General features: G+C 30.5%; 3 protein-coding genes across 3 annotated transcripts; all 3 read right to left on the reverse strand.

Annotated features, from left to right (window-relative positions):
- On the reverse strand, window positions 1–1,726 carry LOC103492163 (REF/SRPP-like protein At3g05500). The gene is made up of 2 exons (XM_008452412.3): window positions 1,158–1,726; window positions 1–570 (listed from the first exon to the last, which is right to left on the reverse strand). Exons 1-2 carry the CDS (start codon window positions 1,422–1,424, stop codon window positions 109–111), a joined length of 729 nt encoding a protein of 242 aa, XP_008450634.1. The 5' UTR covers window positions 1,425–1,726; the 3' UTR covers window positions 1–108.
- Window positions 1,727–5,590: 3,864 nt separating this feature from the next.
- Window positions 5,591–7,702, reverse strand: LOC103492164 (heavy metal-associated isoprenylated plant protein 35-like). Its single transcript, XM_008452413.3, has 3 exons — window positions 7,562–7,702; window positions 7,392–7,467; window positions 5,591–6,878 (listed from the first exon to the last, which is right to left on the reverse strand). The coding sequence occupies exons 1-3, from the start codon at window positions 7,616–7,618 to the stop codon at window positions 5,905–5,907; spliced, it is 1,107 nt and encodes a 368-aa protein (XP_008450635.2). The 5' UTR covers window positions 7,619–7,702; the 3' UTR covers window positions 5,591–5,904.
- A 1,195-nt stretch (window positions 7,703–8,897) lies between these two features.
- LOC103492165 (respiratory burst oxidase homolog protein B) lies at window positions 8,898–14,055 on the reverse strand. The gene is made up of 12 exons (XM_008452415.2): window positions 13,530–14,055; window positions 13,286–13,445; window positions 13,123–13,171; window positions 12,154–12,267; window positions 11,433–11,867; window positions 10,808–11,194; window positions 10,619–10,714; window positions 10,396–10,511; window positions 10,199–10,301; window positions 9,877–9,950; window positions 9,294–9,793; window positions 8,898–9,155 (listed from the first exon to the last, which is right to left on the reverse strand). The coding sequence occupies exons 1-12, from the start codon at window positions 14,053–14,055 to the stop codon at window positions 9,046–9,048; spliced, it is 2,670 nt and encodes an 889-aa protein (XP_008450637.1). The 3' UTR covers window positions 8,898–9,045.
- Window positions 14,056–21,766: the final 7,711 nt, after the last annotated feature.

Raw genomic sequence — 21,766 nt, forward strand, 5'->3', positions numbered from 1 at the left:
TTAACAAAACAAAACGTGATATAGCCACACTGAATAAGTTCTCAAACATTCATAATGTGTTATTTTCTTACAATATCATAATAGAAAAAAAAGAAGCAGGTTTGGCTCTTAATTCACCAAGGGCTCCATCTCAACTCCGTTCTTGCTGAACACTTTGGCAATCCTCTCAGTAGGGACCAATGGTAGATATGAAGAGACCTTGTATCCTTTCTTGGCGGAGGTTCGAACGGTCTCGTTGTATTTCTCCGTGCAGTAAGCTGCTGTTGGCAAGATGGCCTGTGCAACCGTGGGGAAGACAGGGAGCTGGTTGAGCTTGTGCCATGCTGAAGCTGCGCACTGCTCGGCCTTGGGCTCGTATTTGGAGTAGAGTTGCTTTGCGCTTGGCTCGTACTTGGCATACACAGATTTCACAATTCCAGACACGGAGTCTTTGAGGCCAGAGCGTCGGACCTCAGAGGCAACGTTTCGAGCGACTTCAGGTGCCTGCTGTGCAGCAGACATGGCTTGTGATGAGGCATGCTTGACAGTTGGAGGAACGTGGCGGTCGATCTTCGTCACTGACTCGTCCACCTGATCATATTTAGAATTAATCACAATGAGTTTCCTGTGAAATAAACTATTTCTCAATGTTCTTCTAATGCTCAACGCTCATCAGTTCTTGGCATCATTTCAAGTGAAATAGCATAGGCTTTGAGTCGATTATAGCTACACAAAATCTTTCAACTTCTAATTTCAACATCAATCCTTCAAAATCTCAATTTTGACCCTTGCAGACTTTGAAACTTGGATCAGAGTCTACAAACATCAACTTTCTATTAACAAATTACGGTTGTTTGGCCCAAATCTCAATTCAATACTCAATGTTTCGACTTCCTATTATAATAAGTATTCCAACTCACAAACTATCCATTATCCATCTTGGGGCCTTCCTAATGCAAAATTGGTATAAACTCCATTTAAATATGAACGTACGAAAGTATGACATTGTATACAATCTCATGAATTTTATAAAATCCTCCAGAAATCATACAAAGTAAGTTATAATTATAAACCACAAAAACTAAATTCTAAATTTAACCTAATATACATTCATCCAGCCAAGAACAAACGAAAGAGAATTTTGTTTGAGAATTAAACTCGAGGGATTAAGAACAAACCTTGCGATCGACGAATTTAAGAACCTCAATCGGAACGCCATGGAACTTGTTACACAAAGGACCAACAACGGACTTAACAGTGCCCTCAACAGTCTCAACGCCGGGCTTCAACGGACCGGACCTGTCCTTCGCGTACCCATAAACATTAAAGAAACACTCGGTGGCTCGAAACGCCGCCGTTTGAACAAATTCCAAATACTTCAGCCTGTCCTCGTCAGCCCTAACCGCCATGTCTTGGCGCTGCGACGAATGATCGGAATCAGCCATAGCGAAAAAAGAAAGAGAGGAAATTGAGATCGGAAATGGAAGAGAAGGAAGATGTGATCGGAGAATTAGAATGGAAATCGTTGGCGATACAAATGGATGGAAAGGGGAAAAGGGGGAGATCGAGAATTTATAGAGGAGAAGAACGCGGCAATGGAGTCGGTGAATACGGACGGCCCATTGATGCAAAATCGGAAGCTTTCAGGGGAAACGTAGATTTAGAAAGTCAAACGGAAGTCGTTGACTGTTCCTTAGGGGTTAAGTTCGTGATGAAAGGATCCGAGTGATGGACGGTTCTAGAATCCTCTTCGTCACTATTCAATTTTCATCCACATCTTATAACTTTTTAGGAAATTTCTTTCACTTTTTATTTAGTTTTTAAATTTCATCCAAAAAAAATTATTTAGACATTTCTATAAATTAAAACTTCGGTATCGATATTAAATTTCATAGATAGTTTATTCTTTAGTACAAAATGAATAGTCTATTACGTAAGTAATTGATACATCTTTTCACACTAGAGGTTATTGAATATATAACGTCACGTTTGAAAATCGTTCATTTTTTATAATTGTGTTGTTTTTTTATAGTTATCGTCATTTTTCTAAAGGAAATATTTGTATTCCTATCCTAAAATAAAAACAAAATTTAAAAAGTTGTTTCGGTTGGTTTTCAAAACTTAGTTTAGATTTTGAAAATAATGTGACTATTAGACTAAACAGAATTATTTTTTATGGGGTTAGTAATTTAGATTTGATATAGAATAATAATATTTTTTTTTTTTTTTGTAAATTCAAAAAAAAAAAAGGGAGTAATTTGAAGGGTTCCAATTTTTCCAATCTTTTAAAGAATTTAGTTTATTTGTTAATTAATTTTGAAAGTTTTCCCAATAATATGATATTGCAATTACCATTTAAAGAAACTAAATAATACTAAAATGTTTAAACAGTTAATGCAATTGAAAACATTAATGTTAGAATCATTTTTATATGGAAAAAGAGTTAGGATTTAACTATTTCTTTTAAATAATTAATTAAGTTGAATAATTCTTAAAATAAATAGCAATAAAAAAAAGTTATTGCTTTTTCCTTTTTTTTTTCTTCAATTTGAATTCATTTGCTTTTCCTAAATGTTACCTTTTTATATTTTAAATTAATTAAAACATGGTAACTAAATAATACATTATAGTAATTTTTATCATAATTTTGTTCGTGTATATACCTTTTCTATATTTACCATTATTTGATTTGAGAAGATAATATTATTCCATTTATTTCTAAATTTTATTCGTCATTTTTAAATATAGCAAAAAAAATTAAAACTATTTATAAAACGTAGCAAAATCTATTAAATTCTCGCACATTTTAGCTATTTTTAATTTTCTACTGTATTTTGTAAATAGTTTCAATTTTTTCTATCCACGAGAATTTCTCTGGGAGAAGTTTTGTTTGTATACAAATATATTTTAAAAAAATGACAACAAGTCATGAAAAATAAAAAGAAAACACTAACTTAGTTATATTGTTCTCGCAAATATAACCTAATAAAAAACAAAAAAAAATGTTGACGAGTAGAAATGTCTTTATTTTTTATCTTTCTTGGTAAAGATTCGCTTCTAGTGAATTAGGGACATCTCGTGTAAATGGAGAATGGAGGAGAGAGTGAGGAAAAATTTCTCGTAAATATCATTTTGCATAAAATGTTTTGATGATATTTTAAACAAGAATATTGAATTTTAATTATGAAAAGTGAACACTATGTGAATTAAATTCTAATTTTTTTTCTATATTACAGAGACTAAATCTATAATGTAAAAGCAAAAGATAAAAAGAGCTAAAAAATTCTTTCAAAAGATAAAGAAAAAGATGGTTCAAGAATATATGAAAGAGCCAAAAGAATTGGACAAATAAAGTTTTTTTTTTCTCTAAATAATGGATTTTTTCTAAAAATTAATGTCAAAAATAGGATAGGAAGAAAAATATTGACAAAAACTTTTGTCAAGATAGTGAGACAAATAAAGTAAAAATAAGATCGGGATTTTAATAAGTTCCAAAATTCATACAAACTTTAAATTAGTTCACGAACCATACATTTAGATCAATAAACTGATAAACAATAAATTATCAAGTATTAAAGCTTGACATTTAATTTTAAGGAAATTTTTATGGAAGCAGATTAAATAATTATAAAATTTAAAGCACATGAACTAAATTGTTATTTACAAAAGTTCAGGGACTACATTGTTACAATTCGAAAGTATAAGATGTTTGCGGTACCAACTAAAAGTAGGTGGAGTAAGTAATCATAACCCACTCCACATTTAGGGCACCGATTATAATAGTCGCGTGTAAACCTATTTATAACCCCCGGTTAAATACAATAAATATTAGTTCAAAACCTTTTTTACTACAATATTTAAGTATTTCGTTCATCCTACTTTTCTTCTTTTGTTACAGTGTTTAGTACCTACTTTCTATACAAACAAAAACAGTTTACTTTTCAAACACAAACTGTTATTATTCAGATCAAAATAGTCTACTCCTCAAAACAATATCAACTGTTATAACCTATTAGAATATAATAACCAATTCAATGGTAATCCAATCGTCTTCGATCTTTTTTTCTTTTCTTTCATTTTAAAATATGAAACCCATTTCCCAAAGAAGGTAATAATTGAGATGGGAAGGTAAAGCAAATTATGATGTTAGAGAAAGAATGTTTCATTGATATCACTACTACCTAAGTTGTCTATATTTTTTTAAAATGGAACTTTCACACAAACAAATGCATCACACAAAGCATTGAAGAAAGGTCTAATAAGAAGGGACAAAGAGACACCAAACATAACCCTAAGTCTGTCATAAAAGCTAAAGTAAGTTTATGACTACAATTATTACACTTCTAAAGTGGAAAAGAAAAGTGATATATAGGAGATGAGAAAAAAAAAAGGGCCATTTAGAAAGGAGAGCTTTGGAGTTAAGTCTTTGAATTTTCTTAGTTTCCTAATTGGGGATGAAATTGTAAAAGTTAATATAAAAAGTAAACATATCGTAAACAACAGATACTGAAGAATGTAAATATCAACATATAGATATACGTGGTTTACTGAGAGTGTGTTAACTACGTCTAAAGACAGAGAGAGAACAAATATTATTAGAGAGAATGTTTCATAATACAACACTGTGTCACTAAGTTAGAAAGTTTATATATCACACTTTTCTAAACCCTATGGTCAAAAACGTAAATAACTACCTATGTTCAATTACGAAAACTAAATAGCTTGTTCGTAGCGCCACGTAATGAATTCAAGGCATTACAACATAAACTTTTTGTAATAGTCGACATAATACTTTTTAACTTCTTATAGAGTTACAAAAACATTATGTCGAATTGTAACAATGGAAGGAATTTGAAGTTTTGTACTGGTACAACTCTTAAAACGCAATAGTGATACATGATGCATTTTTCAATAAATTATGTAAATCTATAGTGTTGATCGACGAAATCGAAAATTGGGTGTTTTCATTGTAACAACACCAATGGTGCAAAAGGTGGTATTCGTATTTTCAATAAAATGAAAGGAATTCATTTGTTATAAGCTTCCAAAGTTTTGGAATAAGCACGACGACTCGTATTCGTGTAGTGTCGTTTTTTGTTCTCGTACTTTTAAATATTTTTATTTGATTTACTCCGTTTCTTTTTCGTATCTTCCATCATGATATTATTTTATTTAATATTCATTATCTAAAAAAAAACATTAGCTTATCAACTAATCAACATTCGTTAACTCACTTTCTAAGTTCTAAATCACACATAATTTTTTTTTTAACAATTACAAGACTATTTTTAAATTCAATTTCATAAATATTTCTTTTTGGTATAATTCATTCAATAATACTAATATCAATTACATTAGAAAAAACTAGAGAATTCCTTAACTTTACAATTCAATACCATTCTTCTTTTTCTTTTCTTTTCTAATCTGATTCAAAAGCATTTTTTAAAGTTTTCCAAATGCATACCTTTCTTTTTCCAATTGTAAAAAAAAGTTCTAAAAAAGTGTTTTCAATAAGCTTCATTTTCACTAGGAAGCAAACAAAAAATCATTCTCTCTCTTAATATATATAAAATTTCAAATTCAAAAGACATCAAAAGTTTTAAATAAACAATAAACACAATATTCAAAATATATATAGAAGATCTTTATAATTTAACCTAAAAAACACCTAAGAACTAAAGTACAACCTAACTTACAATGTAAATTTTGAAATAGTAAAGGAAGTAAAAGTACACTAAATAAAGCTAAGCACAAAAACCCACAAAGTTTTTTCCTTTTTCTTCCTTGGTCCTTAGCTTTTTCTCTATTTCTCCCTTTTTTTGGCCACATACTACTTCTATACACACTTTTGTTACAATTCTACTCCCATGTACTTATACGAGTTGTATACGTTTAGTATCATTCGACTAAGCATAGTCTTGCTTGTCACATGATGGAGCAACCACTCGGATTCTCATCACTAAAGAAGTCGAACGGACTCGACGGTGGAGAGTTCGATTGTTCCACGACTGGTGGCAGTGACGACAACGACGAAATATTTCTAGGTTCAATCGAATGTGCATAGGTATACGGTTGTTCCGCGATCGGTAACGACGACGATAGTGTTGTGCTGTTTCTTGGTGCCATGGAATGTACATAAGCATACGAATACGATGGCGGAGAAGCGTAGTATGCGTCGTGGGTGTTAGTAGGGTATACGGTATTGTAACTCGCCACGTAAGCGGGTTGCGATGCAGCCACGTGTAATGGATGATTGTATGGATTGTTAAATGGAGGGCTGTGATTGGATGATGGAATTTGATTGGGAGGATTAGGTGATCCTATGTTTGCTGGTGTAGGAACTGTCGGTGGACTCACCATCTCTCTGGCGACTGCGCCGCTGCTTTTCTCTTTCCTCTGCCCCTGCTTCTTCTTCTTCTTCTTTTTTCTCCCTTCTCCGTCGCCACTGCAGCTTGCCTCAATGTCCACCGCATCGCTCGGCATACCGGGCTGCGTCTCACAGGCGATGTCCGGCGGAGACTCTACAACTCTTTCTACACGGCCGTTAGTCTCCGTCGCATCTCCGTGGCCATCGTCGGCCTTACTAATTTGAAGTACTTGGACATTCTCATTAGTTCCGGATTTCTCTTCATTTCTTGGTGGGACTTGCAATGCTTCCGCCGACGGTTCTGTTTCAGTGCTTTGTTTCTGCTTTCCGCCGTCGCGGACGGAGGCGCTAGTTTCGCCGGCGGGGATTTCGACGGCGATTTGTTTTTCTATTTTTGAGATGGGTTTTGTTTCTGGCCATGGTTCTGCGTGCTTTCCTGCCTTGATTAATCTTTTGATGAGAGATTGTTCGTCGATGTTTGTTGTGATTGTGACTTTTTGTTGCTTTCGATCGATTTCTACCGAGTGAACTCCTGATGATTTCAAAGCAATTTTTTTTTTTTGACAAATTTGAGGGATTTCAAGAAAAAAAATTATGATTGTAAGGTAATTGAAGAACACCCATGAGAGAAAATTGGAGAAATTTTGGATTTTAAGGAACTTAAAGATCAAATTTTGAGAAAATTATGTTTTTCAAAGATACCCAGATGAAAAATGAGGGAAAGTTTCGATTTTTGAAATGAAACAGTGAACAAAATTTGAAGAAATGAAAAGCCCTCTTTTTTTTTTAAGGAAAATAAAGAATTACATGTGAGAAATTGTTGGAAATTTTGGATTTTAACACAATCAAATGTCAAAATGTGAAGAAATAAAGCAAAAATTGATGAACTAAGTCATATTAGAGAGAAAATAAGCAATACAAAAAAAGTTTAGATTTTTAAACAAAACCAATGATAAAAATACGAAGAAATCAACCAAAATTATACAAAAAAAAAAAAAAGTAGTAAATATTTTGGTTTGTAATAATAATTAAACTTATTACATACCATTAATATTATGCAGAATCTTTATGACTTTCCTCTTGCAACCTTCACAATGAATAGAGACTCTCAAAACACATATCTGCAAAATTTTAGCAAAACACAAAAACATATATCAAACCCCAAAACAAAAATCTTTTAAAAATAGTTTAAAATAAAAAAATAAAAAATTTTACCTTACATTTGAAGGGTTCTGAGGTCCCTTCAAGTTCTTTAGCTTCTACTTTTGCCATAAGCACTACAAGAAATGAAACACAAAGAGAAAGAGAAGTGAGAGGGAAATGAAATAATGTTGATCAATGGGTTATGAGCTTTTAGGGTTCTATTTAAAAATAAAAAGAAAAAAAAATTATATATATATATTTTCCTTTTTCTTTTTTAAAGAATGATTTGTTCTTTAGGGCTGAAAAAGAGTGCTTTTGGGCTGGCAATAGTTTCACTAAAACTATATCTATATGTGTGAACTTGAATTGGATTAATTCCATTTTGATGCTTTCTTTCCATTCTTTATTTATTATGTAAAATTATACATAACTTTATAGCAAAGATCAATAAGCATAGTCTAAAATAAATCATCTTTTTGTATCATCTATAAAGGAAAAAAAAAAAAAAAAGCCTACTTCTGTTTTGTTTTTAGACTATAAAATGAATGTCTGCCCTTCTTTAATCTCAATTAAGAGTGAACGTACGAGTAGTTGTGTAAATTATAATTGGTTATAGTATATTAGCGATCTCTTTAGGAATGTCAATATTTGAATTTCTTTCTTACTTATTTACGTTGTGATATTCTAAAAATAAAATAATCATTCTTGAGTTGAAAATTAGAGCGACGATTTAACCAATAAAGTTTTGTTGATTTAAGAGTGGTTCGTTCATCTTATTTATTTAGTATAGGAAAATTTTATTTATTTATTTATAGAAACGTCAATTCGTCTTCAAATTTTATTTATTTATTAGTTTTTTTTAGTTTTCTATTGTTGGTTTTTTGGTGTTTTGGAGAAAATAGATTATATATTATAAGGTTAATTTGATATAAGGAATGTAATTAGATGTTATGTATAGTATTACAAGATAGCAAATGTATAGTTTTCAACCAATATTCTAGAAATTAATATATCTATAATGAATAAAAAAAAATGGACCTTTTTATTTGATTTATAATATTGCTATCATTTTATATATTCAAACTTTTAGAATAAAAAGCTTTTATCTTGATTTTATTTGTTGTAAAGTTTTCAAAATGAGAATCATATGGGAAAAAGATATTAGCTTAAACAAATTAATGTAATAACTCATATTATTCTCTTTGTTTTTCAATTTTTGTGTCCTTTCATGCTAAAGAAAAACTTAAAGAAAATTGTTACAATATTAAATTTATTTAATACAAAAGTTTTCACCATATATATATATATATAGAAAAATTAAAAAATAATAATAAGCATTATTCAACAAAGATTTGTATGCTGTATGAAATATTCATTACAATTTCCTATAATAATAATAATACTCAGATTATGAAAATTTTGTGTAGAACTACTAAATAAACACATATTGGTAATATACCCAATATTAATACCAACTGAATAACACTATATTACAATTTCTTAAAAATATCATTTCTTTATAAAAAAAAAATATATAATTTCAATTTAATTATACTCTAAAAATTCTCCTTGTGGAAATCAAATTTGGTGGTTGTTTTCCTAGAAAAGTCTTGTGATAATCTCCTTAGCTCTCCGACTAGTCCTTGTGCTCCACAGTAAAACACCCCTGCATCCACATTACGATTCAATTACACGACGAATGTAATATCGGTAATGATCGAAACAAAATAGAAATGTAATCCAAAGTTTGTCTATTGATTATTAGTCTACGATATGATCAGAAGTAAATTTAGGAAAGGCTTACCAACTCTTTGATCAGGGTGGTTAACAGCAACATGTTTCAAGACATTTCGCCAGTTGGGTCTAGCAAAATGAGTCTTCACCCTTGTCCCGGACACAATATCGACACCGTTCTTGGCGTGGTTGAGATCTTGAAGCATGGTAATGAGGGCAGACCGAGCATCACCCTCTTCGTAAACGCTGGTGCAGTAGTTGTGCAGTTCAATCACTCTGTCTCGATCGTTCTCCGCGACTTCGTCCATGACGCCTCTAAACCATTCGAATGAGCCTTGCTCTCTTGTCACCCAGTAGAAGTAAGCTCGCTTGGTGACAAAAGGCTTCGCTTGCTTATCAGCAACGCCATTTTCGATGTCTTTCTGCTCCTTGATGTTGTTGAGTACATCCTTGACGATGCTGATCAGTGGGGTGGCGCCGATCCCCAGCCCTACGAGAAGAAGAACGTCGTATTGTTTGTAATCTTGTGCTGGAGCTCCGTAAGGTCCATCTATCAACAGCCTTGGTAATCTGTAGTACGTCTTTTGAAGTGAGAAAAATTGATGTTTAGGTAAAGATTATCGTTCTTATATACAAAGGAAAATTTGAAGTACCTGATTTTGTTGCTGCTTTGGCCAATATCAGCCCTCAAAAGACCACTTTGATTAACAGATGGAGGCTGACATACCTGATGACAGAGCAAGGCAACATTCTTTTAAACATAAAAGTTCAAAATAATCAAAACCTCGTTGGATACAATCCTACATTGTGATTTTCTATTTTACAAATCATGCTGGATTACTAACGAATTTCTTTGTTTTGTAATCTACTTTTGAAAACAACCTAATTCTTCCCAACATTTAACTATAGTTAATATCAGCCGATGAAAATGTGATGAAAATGTTCCTTTTAGTATAATCAAATATTTATAAGTACCTTTGAGAAAATGGTCTTGAGTTGGGAAGTCCAATCTCCTACAGTGCGAATGTGAATACTCAAGTAATCATCCCCAGGAGCCGATGTAATCGAGAATGGATGCCTGCAACAACATTTGATCACATCAGCTAATTCCAGTGAAACCAAACATCATGGTTTGACTATGATGATCATGGATCAGACGGTGTAGGATTTACCATTGAAAGGGAGAAATAGCAGAACAGTTCACAAATATGTATTGGCCACTTGTGTATTTGAATCCATGGGGCTTTGACATTTGCAATGCCAAAACATTTCCAGGATAAACAGCAACCTGAGAGTTTTCCTTTTTCTATCAGCATATAATTGGTATTTTTTTCCCTATAAAATTTGTGATTTTTCGAGGCAAACAAACGAAAAGAAAAGAGCAAGGGTACAGACCTTTGAGATCCTCACTGTTTTGTAGCCTGATCGAAATGCACGAATCAATCTTTCACATGCGTATAGCAAGACTGGGACAGCTAGATACATCCATGTCTGTAGTTGATAACAAAACAAAATGTCATTCCAATGTTGTTGGATTATGTTTTTCCATTTTCTATAATGTTTGATTTGAACGAGAATGCTTACCGTCTTTTTGTACCATTTCTTGGAGAGATAGAGGTAGTAGCCATGGATGATGAAGAGGACATAGACAATGACAAAGAGATGGTGAGAGTACCAGAAGGCATTGAACCCTGTGAGTCTCTTGATGATTTTTGGTAAGTTAAGGCGGTTGCGGCGGAACCATGGCTGAGCTAAGGTGAATGCTATGATCATTAGCACCACCATCACCACCCCAGTCCACCCTTCCGTCCCCTTCACAAACCACCAATAGTTATTCGGTCGCACTTCACCGAAAAACGGCTTCATTGGTTCATATTCCGCATCCGTCGCATGGAGTAGCTTTGGAAAGTCACAGGTAAGATGTGCTCCAGCATGTAAAAGGACTCCAATGGCGATGCCAACAGCAATTACCTAAACCAAGCAAATGCAAATCTGCATAAGATTTTATGTTATCTATTGCACTAAATTCTCCAAACTACTTCTGCTTCTGAGTTTAATTTTATTAATTTAACTTAACATGTAAGCTAATTGATGTCAATATAAGAGGTCAGATATCCGAACCCCTTCCACTCTATACAACTCAACAAAACGAAATTTCAACAAAGACAAATGATCAAACGCATGGTGGGCAACATAAAAGAAAAAGTACCTTGTGGAAATTGACATTATCATCAAAAGGGACAACAGAGCCAAGCTTGGTCTTACTTCGGAGCCAAGTAATAGTGTTCCTACAAACAGGGAGAAGAATAATAGCCATATTGAACTTAAGGGTCTCGGCAGCGCCTTTGGCAGTGGTGACGCAGTAACCCATAACATGGAAGACGGCTCGATGGCGATACTGAATGAATTTCCAAGCGAATAGACCAGCGCAAATGGCGAGCCATAGAGAGAAAACCCAAATGCGCTTCCAATTATCTTCAACAAAGTAACGGAGTGAGCGGTATGTTCGCTTGATGGGGTTGTACTCCTTTGTGGGCACTAGCTTTTGGCTTAGAAGTTGGCTCAACACTCGGCTGTCCGTGACACGGTTCGGCGCCGTTGCTTGGTTTGGAGCTTGCAACAATAGCATTTCCAAGTTGTATAGCTAAATTCCAAACAAAATTCTCATCAACAACTTCACAATTTCATCCATATCTTTAGACCTTATTTTATAGAGTTGGTGACATTATTAAACTATCCCACTAGTCAATAACTAATTTTGACTAATTCACTTACTATACAACTTAGTTCGGTCAAACGATCAAAGATAAGAATTTGAAATTTTTCTATATTTTCAATAATCATTCTAATAGTAATTTCTTATTTTATTTTCTCACATTTCTTTTTAACAATATGATATATTCATAATGAAGTTATAAGTGTTTACAAACCTCGATGTAACCGAGATTATCGGGGTCCAATTCTTCCATAATTAGTGCAGCATATTCTTCAGCTTCATCTTGAATTTTTGACAACTTATTAGCTGAAGCACTCAATGCAATAATCTGAAGAAAAGAAAAACACATTTAATTAAATCAATTTTAAAATAAAATATTAGGAAGGATAAATATTTAGTTAGTGATTGAATTGTATAATATTTACAAATATATTTTTTTAATTTCAACCTAAATTTAATAATAATAATAATAATAGACATGTTAATTGGTCTAAAAATCAAAAAATATTTATTTAATAATTTAAATTTTTTTTTTTTTATAGTTTTTAATAATGATTGTCGATGTAAATATTTTAAACATGGATTAAAATTAAGAAAATAAAGAATAATAACTCGAAAATATATTTTTCCTATTACAAATTCACAATTTTTATAAAAAGAAAAAAAAGCATATGACATTATCAAATATAGCAAAATAAACTAAAATATTTACAAACTATAACAAATTTTTGGATTCTATCAATGATAAAATCTGATAAACTTCTATCACTATCTATCAATACCACTGATAGAAGCATATCGATGTCTATCAAAGTCTATTGTTGATATGATATGAAATTTTGCTATATTTTGTAAATATTTTGTCAAATTTGTCATTTTTGACAATTCTCTTTTAATAATTTAAATAAATATTACAAAAATGGTAATTTAAATAAATATTACAAAAATGGTAACCAATGTATATATTAATCGATAATTATTGATTGTAATTTAACAATAATTCATGTGTTAACCATCATCTTAAGAAAACAATAAACATTTATTTATCAGAATTTTATTTTAGTATTTTTAAAATTTTGTTATAATCATTTGTAATTAATAATAATAATAATAATAATAATAATTATTATTATTATTTATTATTATTATTATTATTATTATTAATTTTTTTCCCTCCAATTACCTCTTTGACTTCTTTTTCGGTAATGCGACCGTCAGCATTCTTGTCCACCCTGCAAGATCGTACCTTTTTGTTAAACGAAGCTCTGTTTCAATGGATATCCAATCCATGGCGGTCATTCTAGAAAGAGATAATATTCATAAAAAAAAAACAAGTTTATTCATACATATCGAAGAAGATTTGAAGCCTTGCATCGAAGCTTTCATCAATAATTTGCTCCCAAAATTCACGCAGTTCCCCTTTAGTTATGGAGTTCGAACTTATCCCTCTTCTTCTAGCCAACGCGTCGAACAACTCACCAGCAAACTCACTCGACTCGTTCATACCTAATCCATCAACGAATCAACAACTCTGATCGGTAAAAATTTAACAATCATTGCTCAAACTTGAAATATACTGAATATACCCACCTATGCATCTTGCGAATAACGACTTTGGAAGCTCTCCGTTAATAGCGAGTTTATCGAATCGATTCTCAATCTCTGACCAAGCTTCACTTCCGACGCTTTTGGTCATGAATCGTAGGCCATTTAAGGCACGACTAGCACCGGATTTGGTTCGGTCGATTCTATTGAAGCTTTTAGAGGAAGTCATTCGTCTTAATTCCTGCGAAACTTGCTTCAATTTGAATGATAATTGAGAGCCTAGCGTTGGGCGTTTTGTTTCCAATCGGCTTGCTAGCATTGCTGTTTCTGAATCTCCTCCTCTGATGTTCTGAACGGAGACTGTGTCGTCACGAACGTCTAAGGTAATCTCGACGTACTGATCATCGTCTTTGATTCTCATGGTGCTTCTTGTACTACTACTGTAGCTGTTTGTTCTTTTGTAGGCGACGGAAGGTCCCGTTAATGGACCGCTGAAGCCAACTCTTTTGGAACTTCCTATGCTCTCTGTATCTGAACATGAATCCGTAGGTTTGTTTTCTTGACTCTCCATTGTTGGATCTGAATCTGAATTTTTCTTCTCCCTGTTTCTTCTTATATGCACTGTGATATGCACACCAGGTGTTTGTTGTTATGCCTGAGACAGAAAAGTTAGTAAAAAGTTAGCCATCGACCCAATTATTAATAACCCAAATATGATGGCTCCCTAAAGGGTAGTTTAGGGTTTTCAAATCTTATTGTAAGCTACAATAATTCCAACACTAATGTCTTCATTTCTCTTCCCAATGAAAAAGGAAAATCATACGATAAATCAAAACAAACTATTGAAAGAAAAACATTTCTAGTGTTGTTCTTTTGCTCTGTGTTGGATAGTAATGAGATGTGTAGTCTATCTATCATATAAGGAATTTGAGTCTCTTACACGACTTTTCGAGATGGTGTCTCTTTGGATTTACCAATTTTGATCGGATTTCAATTACATTTTATAGTTTTTTCAACGTAAACTTCAACGTTTCAAGATTTTGAAAATGTGTCATCTCATTTGTTGCAACGAGGAAGTAAAAGAGTAGTTGGTTTTCGTTTTGTTTTCTTTAGTCGTCTAAAAAAACCAAATAATCTCAACTTTCCAGTGTTGGGAAATTGGAATTATCTATTAACTATTATCCTAAAAGCTAAGGTTGTGAAAAACTACACGCAAACCAATGCCTAGAGAAGAGACTATGAACAGAAGGAGGAGAATCAACAACAATATGGGAAAATAACTAACCCAATAGAACACCAATGATTACGAAACAAAGAAATCAAGAACAGTTTAAGAAAAAAAAGAAAAAGCTAAGAGACGAAGTAAGAGAGCATTTTGAATTGAATCTGTGTAAGCTGAGCTAACCTTTATCTGAAATTTGAGTTCTGGAATTGGGAAATATGTAGTCGTTTATGGTGGAGAATTAGAAGTAGTACAGTTGAAAGAGAAGAATGGGAAAGGTTATGAAGTTTGAAGGTGGAGAAGGGAGAAAGGAAAGAGCTTTATAGTTGAAGATATGAAGATTATTCAAAGTTTTAATGGAGGGTTTAATTCTAGGGGCGCATCTGGGTTGTGTGGGAGAGAGAGAAAGAGAGAGAGTGTGTGGGGTTGTTGGCCATTTAGCTGTTTTCTTCCAAGAAGAACATCCTTGGTAATAATATATCCACACTTGGTCAATCTTGTGTAACAATGTTACAATATAACAAATGAGGGTGGAAAAGAAAAGAGGAAACCATCCCTAACTTTACCCTTTGGTCTTTCTATGAAACTGATGATGACTTACACAAAGAAGACTTTTGTTAGAAATGGGAAAAATGTGGTAACTTTTCTATAAATTCTAAGGCAATGTCTTAAGACTTTCCATGAGGTAAGAGCTTTATAGAAAATAAAATGATTCGTTTAGATAATACATTTTCTTTACACTTAAAAATACTTAAAATGTTGATCCCAACACGAACCTAAGATCTCAATTTTACAACAATGTCAAATTCAAATGCACGTAAAATTATTGATGGGATTCTCTGTTTGAGAAATAATCCTTCATGATTTCATCTTTCGAGAGGTAGGACATGATTTTGTTACCACTTTTGGGGATAATAGATTTCTACATATTTTTCACAATAGTATGATATTGACAACTTTAGGCAAATTCCCACGTCTTTGATTTTGGTTTCATTTATAAGGTTTCATATTTATCATTTCAAACTTATATAATCATCCTCACATTGACAGGTGGACGGAAATTTAATATAGACAAAGGTGTGGATTGAAACAATTCTTTTCTAGGGAGACTTTACTCATATCTTAACCTTTTTTTTCGAATAGTATCATTTGTCGATCAACTATTTCTTAAAATTATACGATAAAAAATAAGTCTTTGTTAATAATATTTAAGAATTTGGATAATTTTTAACTATAGAAAACATCTTTTATCTTTTCTCTTATCTTACAATAGAAATTATGAATTAAAGCGATTAACAAGTGATAAAGTTATTCAAGTAAATTTCCCAAATCACTTTCAATTATCTATATAGAGAGACGATTTCAACCTTTTCTAAAATCTATTAGAAGGGTTAAAAACTAATAAATAAAAGAGTAATTGCAATATGTTGTATTTTTATAGCAAAGTCTATCTTGTGCTAGACTCTACAACGTCTATTCATAGATATAAATTTTGTATATTTTTGAATTCTTTAATATTGTACTATATAAGATAATATTTTGGACTTTGACTATTATACTCACTATTATTTCAAGCATATTTGCATGTATATATTTCAATCAATGTATTTAAGTTTCAAGTGCATCATTTGATAACGATTGTTTTTTTCTCTATGACATTTATATTTGAATTTCAAATCAATTGAAAGAAAAGAAACATAAAAAAAACATAACCTACCTCATAAAAGTTTTTCTTTTTAATTCTCTTTCAAAATTTAAATAGAATGTGATTCGTTTAGTTGAATCAAAAATATTAATTTTTAAAGGATAAATTAAATTTAAGATTTTTTAAAATCAAAATTTACGAAAGAGTAAATATTTTTTATCCATTGAACGTAAATTATTAATCTTTTTTCTTTTTCTTTTTCTGTTTTCTACTTCTTCTTCTTCTTCTTTTTTTTTTTTTTTCTTAGGTTTCAAATGTTTCCAATTAAAAAACTAAATTAATTGATATGATATATAAAAGAAAATTCCATCCAATAATTTATAACATGGCATTTCAATCATTAAATTCCAATGATTTTTTTTTAATGGAGATTCAACTGTATAAAAAAAAGTTTGAAGCATTTGGGTCCATGTGACAATGATTTGATTTTAATTCTATATATATATATATATATATATATATATATATAGAAAAAAGCAAATTAAATGGAAATTACATTTAAAAATAATTTCAAATGTGTTGATCTTAAAAACATAAATTGAAAACCCTTTAATACAAAGCCTATGAGAAGTTTAGAATAAGGGTACAAAAGTCAAAGATAATATCAAGAAGTTGGATATGAAAAGATTGTTATGATGAAGAAGATGAGGAAAAGAGAGTATGTTAAGTTTGAGGATATGTAACAAAACAAAACAAATGCTTCTCAACTTGCCTACCTACTACATAACTAAAATGCATCATCATGTGCACTTCACTATCAAATTATACATTTTAATTATTATATTCTTTCTTTGTTCTTAATGTCAAAATAATCAAATTAGTTGACAATTTGGTCCTAATTAAACAATCTCCCCCTAACATTTTGCTTTTGAGGAATCCAACCCAACACAAACTAATTGAATCCAATTGGATCAAAAAAAAAAAAAAAAAAAAACATTGCTTTTCTTTCTTTTCCTTTTTGTTTGTAAAATTGACCCTTATCCATAAAAACATGGTTTTAGTTACTATTATATAAGTATTCTTGGAATTTAAGGTAAGAGAACTATTAGTATCATCTTTCTAATTTTGCCCTTTTCTCTCTTTGTCATGTGTTGTTTAGGAGCTAATTTTAGTTTTGTTTTTATTGAGATATATACTATATATATATATTTAAAATTGTTTTGATTTAAATTTAGCAATGATCGATGAATATAACATGGTATTAGAGGTATTAAATGCGTGTTGTTTATGAATCCTTCGAAAAGGTAATAGTCAAGTAACATGTTTAATTGAAATAAACAAACTTTTCTAAGGATTCAATGTGTATTTATCGAAAACATGGAAGATTGTAACCAACCATTTATCAAGTAATATAAATAGTGACAAACAAAAATGGATCTAATGAATATATTTTCTTTAAATTATTCTTATGTTGAAAGGAGCTCTTTTGATTCTATTTAGTTTATACATCGTGTTTTATCCGTAGGGTTATGGAAAAAGTATCAGGTAGTTGGGATTGACTATCCAGATTAAGGTGAGGAAATGTTAAATAGAAAAAGTGTGAAAAAAGTGACATCATGCTAATGCGTGTCATCGTATAAGAGATAACTATTACCGTGCTAACCCATGTCTAGATATTTGATCTTAATAGGTAATCTTTTTCTGGTTTTATCTCTTGGTTGATATGAATTTGGCTTAAAGACATGTTAATTTCTTTAGTTTAATAGTTCTTCAATAAAGCCTTGGATCTTCAAGCTAAAAATTAGGATTGTCTTATCAGATGTTAACCAACAATATATATACATATCTATATATAGATACATACATACATACATACATATATATAGACACACACGTACGAATTTATGTATGTATATAAAAAAAGAAACCTTTGAACCAACATATTTCACATTTTCAAAGCACTTTTTGTGAGAGAGACTTTGTCATAAAAAGTTAGTCTAAGAAGATTCTAAATTTATGATATATATATATATATATATATATATGAGTGTATGTATATGTATGTGTTTGTCATTAATAATATTATAAACCTTTTCTATTCCTTAAATGTTGAAAGCAGACATCATTTGATAGAGTTGGTTCGTTTTTGGCTTTTACTTGCTTGAAGTTTAGCTGAACATTCATAATTATATGGAATTTTATTTTATTTTTTTTTTTATATAAAGTTAACATTACAATGAATCATAATAACAAGTTAAAACTTTCAAACTTTATATTTGTTGAATTTAAAAAACTTTATAATAGCATTATAAACTTTCAAATTAGGTCTACAAATTTTTGGCAATAAAATCTTCCATTATTCTTTGGGTTGTTTTGTTGTTTCCTTGTAGAGGGACTTTCCTTTGTTGTATTTCCTAATATGTTGTGGGATTTTTCCCTACCTTGTGTCCTTTCATTTCTCAAGGGTTGAATTGAACATTGTGCTGTTTTGTGAGTCTGTATGGTTGTAGGAAAAGAGAAAAAAAAAAAAAAAAAGATAATCGAGTCAGTCTTGTTGTTCGGGTCTTGGTCGTCTTTCAGAGGATCTCCCTGTCGTAGAGAAAATCAGAATACCTTGTTGGGATGGTGATGGTTATTTGACTTTAACCATCACGACAAAGGACAGTAAACCAATTAAGTATCATCGTACTTGGGGGAGTCTAAGTAACCTTCTGGTGTGATCTTGTTGTAATTCAAGATAGTATATTGAACACTGTACTTGTTATCCTTTTAAACCCTAGTAAATATTTCTTCTTAATTGGACAAGCTCTGCAAACGTAGGTATTGTTGTTACACTGAACTCAGTTCATGGACCAAATAGATACAAATTTAAACTTTCATATCTATTCAACACTTTTCTAAAAATTCAGTAATGAACGGATAGACATAAACCCAAAGCGTATGTCAATTAAACCATATTTATGACAAATATTTAATTAAATATTTTCTTCTAAACGTGCTTAGAAAAATAAATACAAGTAACCAAATATTTTTAAACTTTTAATTTCTAATAAAGTCAAGGACAATTTCAAATATATCTAAATGAACTAAAATATTTACAAAATATAGAAAATTTTCAAATCTATCACTGATAGATACACCAACAGATTTTTATCGCTATTAGTTTTGACATTGACATTGACAATAATTCCCAAAGTTTTAAGTCAAATAAACATAATTATTCAAAATTGACCGACATCTTATGTTAAAAGTTTATCCCATCAAAATTTTCCTCTCTAACCCTAATGGGACATTCCCACTTGTGTATTCATCATTATATAGATATTTTGAATAGTAACAAAACCTAACAATACTATCATGACTATAACTCAAAAGGGGTGTGGTAACTTTATAATATATACATATAATAATTAAGAAAGATATATACACAATAGATTTGGTGAATGGTTTTTTAATGGGTCAGCCCTAAGCAGCCTCTTGATTTCAATTATGAAGCCAAAAAAGAATTATAAAGAAATATTAATAGGAAGCCAACTCTCTTTGACCTAATTCATTTTTGGTGGGTGGTGGGGAGAGATTTAATTTGGTCAACATATGAACAGCACTAGAGAATTATGAATATAAATGCAAACAAAAATGTGTGTTTTGTTTCAAATTTCAAATTAAACCTCTCTTTAATTCGTTAATTTATAATATATGATTTGGTTCTGTTTTAATATGTTTTTGTTAGGAAAAATATGGAACTAATTATTCGAGTTCCCGACTTTACTTCATAATTTAGTTTTGGTTGCAAAAAATATTATTAAGATTTATTGAAATTTGTTATCCAACGTAGACCGATAAACTCGTAAAAGAATAGAAGTTGGAGACTTAATTTTGATGAGATTTTTCATGATATGAACTAAGTTGTTACAAATTTGAAAGTATTAAGATCGAAGCTATTTCTTATAATTAAACTTTGTTGATTAGATTTTATTACCAACGACTAAAGTTAGGGATCGATATTACTCCGATGAAAGTTTAAGGATGAAAATTGGTTTTTAACCACAATTTTTCACGTCTATTTTCTACTAGTCATATGACCTACATTTTCGTGTCAATTCAGTTCTTCTTAGGAACGTTTGATTTATTATTTTATTAAGTTCGAAGCAACGACTAAGTCTCATTGTCTAGAAATTAAACAAGGGAAAAACAATCACTTTAATGGATGAAATGCACACTTTATAATTTATGTGTTTTGATTAAACTATGAATTTGATTTTGTCTCCTACCACACTTATGACTTAATATAAGTTTCTTATAGATTAAGCTTCTTAATTTATTTTTATGCATGACATTTTTGACTCACCATTTTAATTAAGTTTAAACTAATTATTAAAACGTCGTTATATGCCAAAATCTAAGAAAAAATGTCTGAGGTCTTAATTTAATGAAAATATTGTTAAAATATTAATGTTAGAGGATATTTAAAAGAGATTAATAATAAAGAAAAAAATTATTGTAAATGACAAAACCGTTAAAAATATTCATAAAATTTAGTAAATATTTCTTTTTTTATATATCAACGATAGACGTTGATGGAGCATAACATTATATTGATAGAAATCTCTATCGAAAGAATCTTAGTTTTCTTTTATATTTTTTAAATATTTTGACTCGTTAGGTTATATTTAAAAATATTTTAATAAAAAAATAGATTTAATATTCTTTAGTTACTATTTTATTTATATACATATTTTTCTTTATCAACATTGTATAGTTAAATCTAACCTTTAAAACATGATCAAACTATATATATATATATATATTTGACATTTCATCTTTTGGAAAAGAAAAAACAAAAAGAAGATGTGATTAGTAACAAAGTTTTAACAAAAAAAAAATAAAGTAATAATTAACAAGGGAGGTAATTAATTTAATGATTTGAGTTAAAATATTTGATAATCTGTAATGATAATAATTAGTGCTAATTACATGTGTAATGAATTAGGTTTAATGAATTTAAGTTGTGTTTCCACATACCTAAATAAATGGTATGAATTAAAGTATATATTGTTTTGGCTAATCTTTAATAAATTAAGCTTTTTAATTAATTAGTTTAGATATGCATTATAATGTGATTTAAAACCAAAACAACTTAGCTTTTCACATAAAGAAAAAGAAAAACAACTTCAAGTAATAAAAGAAAAAAAAAGGGTTTAGTTGTCAAAATAACAGTTTGATTGAGAAACCCTAAAATCTTTAGTGAAATTTCCAAATGTGACCCTAAATCGGGAGAGAAAGAACGATTTGTCGGAAATAGAGATCTGACTTTTTTTCACCTCTAAAATGAAAAGTCATGTCAATTACTTGCTAAATTAAACTAGCATTCCCATACGTTTTTATAGATATATAATATATTGTATTAATTATACG

Source organism: Cucumis melo, chromosome 2 (genome assembly GCF_025177605.1).
Source record: "Cucumis melo cultivar AY chromosome 2, USDA_Cmelo_AY_1.0, whole genome shotgun sequence".
NCBI classification, from domain to species: domain Eukaryota; kingdom Viridiplantae; phylum Streptophyta; class Magnoliopsida; order Cucurbitales; family Cucurbitaceae; genus Cucumis; species Cucumis melo.